This window comes from Cynoglossus semilaevis, chromosome 12, assembly GCF_000523025.1.
Source record: "Cynoglossus semilaevis isolate Cse_v1.0 chromosome 12, Cse_v1.0, whole genome shotgun sequence".
NCBI classification, from domain to species: Eukaryota; Metazoa; Chordata; class Actinopteri; order Pleuronectiformes; family Cynoglossidae; genus Cynoglossus; species Cynoglossus semilaevis.
The window spans coordinates 918,390-926,029 of NC_024318.1; the positions used below are offsets into that span (position 1 = coordinate 918,390).

The window sequence follows — 7,640 nt, forward strand, 5'->3', positions numbered from 1 at the left end:
GAGATTATGTGGGGGAGGCACTGACGGTGCCACAGTGGTGGCATTTGTCAGCTTTCTTCTTCCGCTTGGTCTCCAGATTGACGTCTTGGTTCTTGCTCCTGTTCTGTTGCAGGATGAAGGTCTGCAGATAAAAAGGTCAGACACTTGCTGCTGCTGCCGTTTGTTCACAGCGTCTAACGTCTCCTCTGAGGGACATCACTTCATCACAAACATGAGCACAACACTCCTCCAGGCCTCATCGCTATCACGTCTGTGTGTGTGCGTGGAGGTGGCTGCTGTGATGTGGTGGTCATGTGACAGAGAACATGTCTCTGACTTCACGACTCGTTTGTTTCAGACAAACTTTGGTTCAACACGGATGAGGTTGAGATCAGAGCAGTCCAGTCAGGAGTACAGAAATATATGAAATAAAATACAAAAAACAGAAGTATATCAGCAGAACACTGACAGGTGGCGCTAATGATGAAATACACTGACTCTCCTGGTGCTGTCTGTCTGTCTGTCTGTTGTACATGTGTAATTCCTCTCCTCTGTCTCTAATCCCTCACAGACCCTGGCCATTAACCGCGGGGAGAGTCTGAAGGTTCTGACAGTGAAGGTGAACATTTTGGACAGAGTGAAGAGCGACTTCTGTCATTGGTGCATCAACAACAGGTCAGATACTCAGTCATGTTCAAAGACCTGTCTATGTAGACCTGTCGGCCTTGGTTTCCTCATTCTCGGTTTTTCGGTTTTCATATCGCTATTATGTATGTGCCATATTCCATTGGAAGCACCAATGCTCTGCTGTAGTTCAACCTGTACTTTGGATCATGTGACAAATTAATGATTGAGTCTTGGACCTTCTCCTCCTCCTCCTCTGTGACGGTGCAGGTGGAGGCTAAAAACCTTCGTCAGACCAGATCTTCACACTCTGATGACGAACGCTGTGGAAGACTCTTTCAAAAGGCTGGTTTTACCGTTTCTCGTCCGCAGCTACAGGTGATTTTTTTTTTTTAAATGTTGTGTATTTGACCGTAGCTCTGCATTCTCTCTAACCCACCCACCATGAAGTGAACATCTACTTCCTGCTCTGCTGTCTGACTCCTGACTCCTACTTCCTGTCATTTCTTTACCATTTCTATGGCTGTCTGTTCAGGACCAAGCTGACGGTGGCAGCAGAGAAAGAATCCATCGTCATGTTTGTGAGGAACCTGCGGCAGCGGCTGTTGGCGTGTCCAGTCAGAGGTTGTACCATCATGGGGGTGGACCCGGGTTTTAGACACGGCTGTAAACTGGCTGTCCTCTCCCCCACCAGTAAGTTATCTGACTGATACCCCACACACATTTATTCATGTTTAAACACATCACAGGTACACGGTATTATGATATAAGTCGAGTCCTTACTGGGAAATAATAAAGTGAAGTGGGAATACAGAAGATGGTATATGGGGGGGGGGCTGTGTGGGCTATAACCCAGCACCAACAAACACACGCACACACACACACTCTGACTCAGTTTCACTTCCACCTTTGTCTGATTTGCTCTCAGGTCAGATTCTTCACACCGACGTTGTTTATCCACATAATTCAAGCAAGTACAAGGAAGCAGACAAACTGCGCCACCTCATGATCAAATTCAGGTACTGTCTTTGGTGACATCGACACTTAAAAAAATAAACCAGTGAACTACAGGAAGTGAACTGAGCAGTAAAGTTCTTCTTCTTCTTCTCCTCCTCCTCTCTACTCCTCCTCCTCCTCCTCCAGCTGTACCAAGGTGGTCATCGGTAATGGAACGGCGTGTCGAGAGACCGAGTCTTTCTTCGCTGACCTCATCTCCAAGAGGTTTTTTTACCCTCTGGATGTCTCGTATTGGTAGGTTCTGACCAAATGTATGTTCATATCTCCACTTCTCCGCTTCCCTTTTCTTTCTCTTCTTTTTTCACTGCCACTGTGAGTTGGGCCTCGTCATAAAATAATTAAAAGTCATTCGTGTTTGTTATAAACGGGAGGGTGAGTGGGGTGAGGAGGTTAGGAGTGTGAAAGGTGAAGACTGAAGGGGAAAAATGTGGAGCCGAGGAACCGTTGGGAGACGAACTGATTAGGACCTGTCCCTCAACCGAGGACTATCTATGAAACCCATCTGGACTGTGGTCCCAGTGGAGGTTGGTGGTTGAAGTTGTGTCTGCTCGGAGGCTGCGTCTACCTCCAGATGTAGAACCAGGCTCCAAACATAACAACCACAGGCTGCTCCTCGGCGCTCCTGCTCCTCCTCTCTCTGCTGAGTTCCATGTGTGTTTGTTGACCTGACGTTAGCAGTGGGACCACAGCCTAGAACCTCAGCCTAGAACCACAGCCCAGAACCACTCTCAGCTTCACTTCAAAGTGCCTGTTTTCCAGTAGTTCTTGTCTTTCAGTATTTTGGTTCAGTGTTGGTTTGATCTTAACTTTTCAAAAAAGGTTCATTCAGTCAAAGTGAGCACTCTTCTTCACTGACCTCCTTTGAAATCTTTTTTTTTTTTAAACACCACGTCACTAAGTCTAGTCTATAATATACAGTGGAACCTCGAGATACGAGCTTTTTTCGATTTGTATTTTCTCTTTAACGGGACCGCTCATATTTGACGACAATTTCATTTTATTTCCGTGGTCATCGTGCGTTTCTTCTTCTCACTACCATCCTTACCACTCACCTTCTTAGGACTCATCACTATTATGAAGAATAATGCACAAAAAATGGAGAAAAAAAATCACGTAGATACTGCAAACACTATACGGAAGACTCGCGGGAGATGCGTACCCAAGTCGACGAACACGTAAAGTTATCGTGTGAGGCAGCATGGGCTCGGCCACCTAGCGTCGGCGTCTGTAAGCGTGCTCGTATCCCAACGCAAAAAACATTTTTTTCGAAGGCTTGCGCGTATCTCGCGACGCTTGTATCTCGAGGTTTACTGTAGTCTCCTCCCACTGACCCACAGATGACCCTGACCTTCCATCAAACACAGCTCATTAGAGCCTGCTGAGGATGACTGCACTGCTAGAGCAGGACTCATCAGAACAGCAGGCCGTCTCAGCTCCTGCTGTGATTGGCCCAAATATCATGGACTGACCCAGTTCTTCTCATCCTCTTTGGGTCTTTTTAGAACTTCTGTATGTTCTGGGCCCTGTACAGGCGTCCTGTAGAACGGTGTTATTCACGCTCTGGTTCAGTCTGGTGGTCTCCTCAGTGGTTGGTGACCCTCCACACTTTGCCAGATTGAACCTGGGGAGGAAGTTCTCCAGACCGACCGGTTGATTGGCGAGGCCTGACCTGCTTCTGCAGAACCTCTCACACGGCGAGGCCTCCTCCTCTGACCTGCTTCTGCAGAACCTCTCACACCATGAGGTTTCCTCTAACTGACAAGAGTTTTTCTTTGCCTACGATGCCCCCCCACTGAAAACACTTGAGGATATCTGTTGTGCTGCTGTGTCCCAGTGTAACATGAAGACCTCCCACTGAACGTCAGACCCTCACAAGGGGTTCAAACGTCAACCCTCATGTCTGCTGGAAACGCCTAATTATTATGTACTTTATAACCGTCTGCCCTGTAGGTGGCACCGTTCTGCCCTAGGTAACTGTAACTGTGTGTGTGTGTGTGTTTGTCTCTCTCTTGTGTTCATAGTTAAACATATCAGTCCAAGTCCTGGTGAAGTGTGACCTTGTCTGTCATTATACTGAGAACATGCTGGCGAAAAGCAAATAAGTGAGCTCAGCATGAACACGCCCGTGTGTGTGTGTATGTGGGGGGGGCGGGGTTGAGAGGTGAAAGGGGGGAGTTAGAAGTAGAACATACATATGCACGACCTGTTAAACAGATTTTTAAGGCAGTATTTATTTAACTCTGATGCTTTGATCTCTGGACTGTGTTGTTGTCGAGGCGAACAGACGGATGTTCTGGATCTTCTAACCCTCCTCAGTCCTCCAGGACGAGCCGCAACCGTTGCTGCTCACACACGTTCTGACTTCAGGCTGTTTAACACTGTTTACCCTGAGTGTGTAAAGACCCCAGTGTGTGTGTGTGTGTGTGTGTGTTCATAGTTAAACATATCAAAAAATCATACTGCTGCTTTGTTTCTTCCTGCCCGGAGACAGAGGGTTGATCAGTTCAGTGATGACAGAGGGTAAGAACATGTGGGGCAGGAAGGTTGGTGAGGTCTGTGGGCAACAGTGATGATCCACACAGAGGGGTGTGTGGTGTGTGAGGGGCTGAAGGCCACTCTGATGTCCCTCTGATGTCCTCAGTGACTCCTGGAGGCGGTGAGAAGACCCAGCCTGTCACTCTTCCGTCAGCGCCCCAAGTGTTCTGCCTCAAGTAGAAAAGTTACGTTAATCCTGAGTAATTCAACTGTGTGTCCCAACTTGAAGAAAGGTGTGTTTTTCTGTGAAAGTGTCGTCATTCTCTCCTCCATGATTTTGATCTTGGGTGAGGTCAAGAGGTCAGTGATGTCATGGCAGAAGGAGTCTCACTCACACTCCCAGCAGCTCAGATCCACCAGACCAGATCAGTCCAAGTCCTTGAACGTCTTGCCCTCCAGTCCAGTCCTGTAGAGATGAGATCATTATTACTGATGGACCTGGAGGACAGTGGTGTGGACTGTATTCATGACGGTGTGTGTTAGTCCAGGCTGGCTGCCGGGGTCGGCCTCAGTGACTAATGGACATGGAGTGGCTGAGATCCAGGCAGTCTGGACTCACACTACATCTGAAGGTTGAAGAGGAGGAGGTGCAGACAGACAGACGGAGGGGTGTACGGGGGGTGGGGGGGTCATCACAGGCCAGGACTCAGGAGTCTTTATTGTCAGTGAACAGTCACGGGATCAACAATGATCTGAACTGTGTAAAATCCAACTGAAATGGTATGTGAAATTGTTCTCTTCAATAACAGAAGAGAAAAAAAGGCACATTTCTTTCCAGAAACACTGCACGTCACCACTGATCTGCTCTGATTAAACGTCAAATGCTGTGGTCTTATTGACCTGGTTAACTGTCAATATATGAAACAACAGAAGAAGAGGGAAAATCAGAACTGGAAAGAGTTCCTTTCTTTACAGGAACTCTGGAGAACACTGTTGGTGTCTGTGGAACAAGTTCTTCCCACGTTCTGTTTCAACACCTGAACGTCACTCAGCCTACGTAGGGACCTGATGTCTGGGTTTAATAGTGGGTCACAACCAACGTTTTTAGGAGCATGCTGCCACCTACTGTACTGGAGTGTGTAGTGTCACGGTATGACCAGTGACAGAGCCTAACACCTTGATGCGCAATTCATTTTTTTTTAAATTTCAGCAATGATGCAGCGTTACATCTTTGTTGAAATATGAATAATACTAATATCAGACAGGAGACAGAGAGGTAGAGGTTCAACACGACGAGAGAGAGAGAGAGAGAGAGAGACCTGTCCAGAGACAGGTTCACTGTGCAGAGGATCGATGAGATGAGAAGGTTGACCAGTGGGACTTTGTTAGTACCAGATGGTGGTCTCTGCAGCTCCAGACTGACAGGAGTGTCTGTGAGGTTGTCCTCTTTTCAGACGTGCTCCACACTGGCAGCTGAATGGTTCTGTTGGTGTGTATGTGTGTGTGTAGGCAGGCCTGCTGACGTTTTTCCCTTCTAGCGCCTGACTAGAGACTGACAGACCCTGACACCTGCCATTTGGTCACTTTTCTCTGTGAAAAATGTCATTACTGCAGACCAGGCATATGTGTGTGTGTGTGTGTGAGAGAAAGGCAGCGTTGGTGTGTTTACTGCCTGAGGTCATAGCTTTGCAGCTGACTGAACACTGAGCCCAGCTGTGTGAGCGACAGTAGAAGAACCTGGGTTTGATCTGCTGCTCTGTTGATGAGGGACGTTCATCATCATCATCATCATCATCGTCTCCGTGCTCTGCTGAACGTTGAAACTTCCCCTTCAACAAAGTCCTGATGTTCAATAGTGAAGAGTATTTATTAGGGATTCACTGACTGTTCGGCCACTGACAATTTTCAGTAATAGAATGACTTCATGTTTCGGCCGAAACAAAACGGCCGAAACATGAAGTAATGATGATGCACGCATAAACAGCGGCCAGCACGGGCTTGTCTGAAAGTACCAACCTGTCTCTGAGGCGTGGACGTATTTTAACACATCTGAGAAAGACCCACGGATAGAGATTTTCAAATGTGTAATGCTGACATTTTAAAAAGTTTAAGAGATCAAAGAATTCCTCCACCTCAGGTTTAATTTATCACCTGGAATGGAATGGATTTTCGGTTTTCGGCCAAGAATTTAAATTTCTGTGCATACCTAGTTATTATTATTATTACTTATCCACATGTCGCCACACCCGTACTTTCACCTGAACAAGACCTCAGGAGTCACTGTTTCTCTCACATTAATTTTTTAATTAATTAAAACATGACCTCTGTGACCGCCAAATTATTGGTTTGTGTTTTTAGATAATTGTGTCACAACAACTGTTTTTCTTTTTTGGTCAACTTGTCATTAACTGTCATCAAAGGTCTGGTTCAACCGCCGCAGTGATAATTAAACTATTAACTTAGTCACCACACAACTGGTGTGTGTGTGTGTAAGTGTGTAAGCAGTCCAACACCTGTTCAGGTCCTTGTGGCTCTGCAGATTTAGTGACAGCTCAGAGACTCCACCCTTTGACCTTTGACCTTTTGAACCAAACCTCAGTCTAACTCTTCCTGTTTTTTCATTTAATGATTGGCAGTAGCATTATTAGCAGCTGCGTGTTCGTCTCCTCTTTACTCCTCCTTTTCCTCAGTGTCAGAGAAGTCGATGATATTATTGTTGAAACTCTTTCCTCTGTCTAATTGGATTAGTCCTTTTTTATCTAAACCCCGTGTGTGTGTGTGTGGTTCTCACGATGATTGATCAAAGTGTGTATCCATCTCCTGCAGTGTTCTGATTCCTGAGTCCAGTCATGATGTGTTTGTCTTGAGACCAGCTGACAGGAGGCAGAAACAGGCGTCACTGATGACTTTGCCCCGGGGCAGGACTGTAATGACAGGCCGGGCCTGAGAGTTACAGCCAAGACAGTGGACAAAACAAAACTTAATGGGCCACAGTGTTTAACAAACCGACCTCTGAGTCCGACTGTCTCCATATGTTGATTTTTTTCCCCCAGTCTCTCAGAGCTGTTTGTCTGTGACACTGTTACCCAGCTGCCCCAGCAGCAGCAGCAGCCTTGGTCATGATGCACGTGAGAGGAGCTCTCAGTGTGTTTGGTAGATTTTATTCAGAGGGGGAATGTGTGTGTGTGTGTGTGTCAGATTAATGATCAGCTTTTCTGTGACCTTGAAGGTCATGTGCCAGTGCTTGTACAGCGTGTCACTGTAGTGATTTATCAACTGTCAGTTTGACGACTGATAAAAAGAACAGTGATGGAGGAAGGGTGGACTGGACGAAGAGGAGGAGGAGGAGGAGGAGAGGAGAGTTCATTAGATGTGATCCTCCTCAGAAGGCCTCTGCCACACTTCATTACTGTGATGGTCATTATTGGCAAGGTTGTTCTGAGGAGGTCCTGGCCTGCAGACCAGTCACACACACATTTACACACACACTGATTTTCTATTATACTGGTCACATACCCCCAGCTCCCCTTCACCACCACCCCACC

At 46.8% G+C, this 7,640-nt stretch overlaps 1 protein-coding gene across 4 annotated transcripts in view; it reads left to right on the plus strand.

Annotated features, from left to right (window-relative positions):
• Window positions 1-7,640, plus strand: part of srbd1 (S1 RNA binding domain 1) — a 52,464-nt gene that overhangs the window by 9,467 nt on the left and 35,357 nt on the right. For all 4 annotated transcript variants that reach the window (XM_008321339.3, XM_017037523.2, XM_017037524.2 and 1 more), the window contains exons 10-14: window positions 551-654; window positions 874-981; window positions 1,139-1,296; window positions 1,532-1,622; window positions 1,747-1,854. In XM_008321339.3, the coding sequence (XP_008319561.1) occupies window positions 551-654; window positions 874-981; window positions 1,139-1,296; window positions 1,532-1,622; window positions 1,747-1,854 (569 nt within the window). The remainder of the gene's footprint in view (window positions 1-550; window positions 655-873; window positions 982-1,138; window positions 1,297-1,531; window positions 1,623-1,746; window positions 1,855-7,640) is intronic.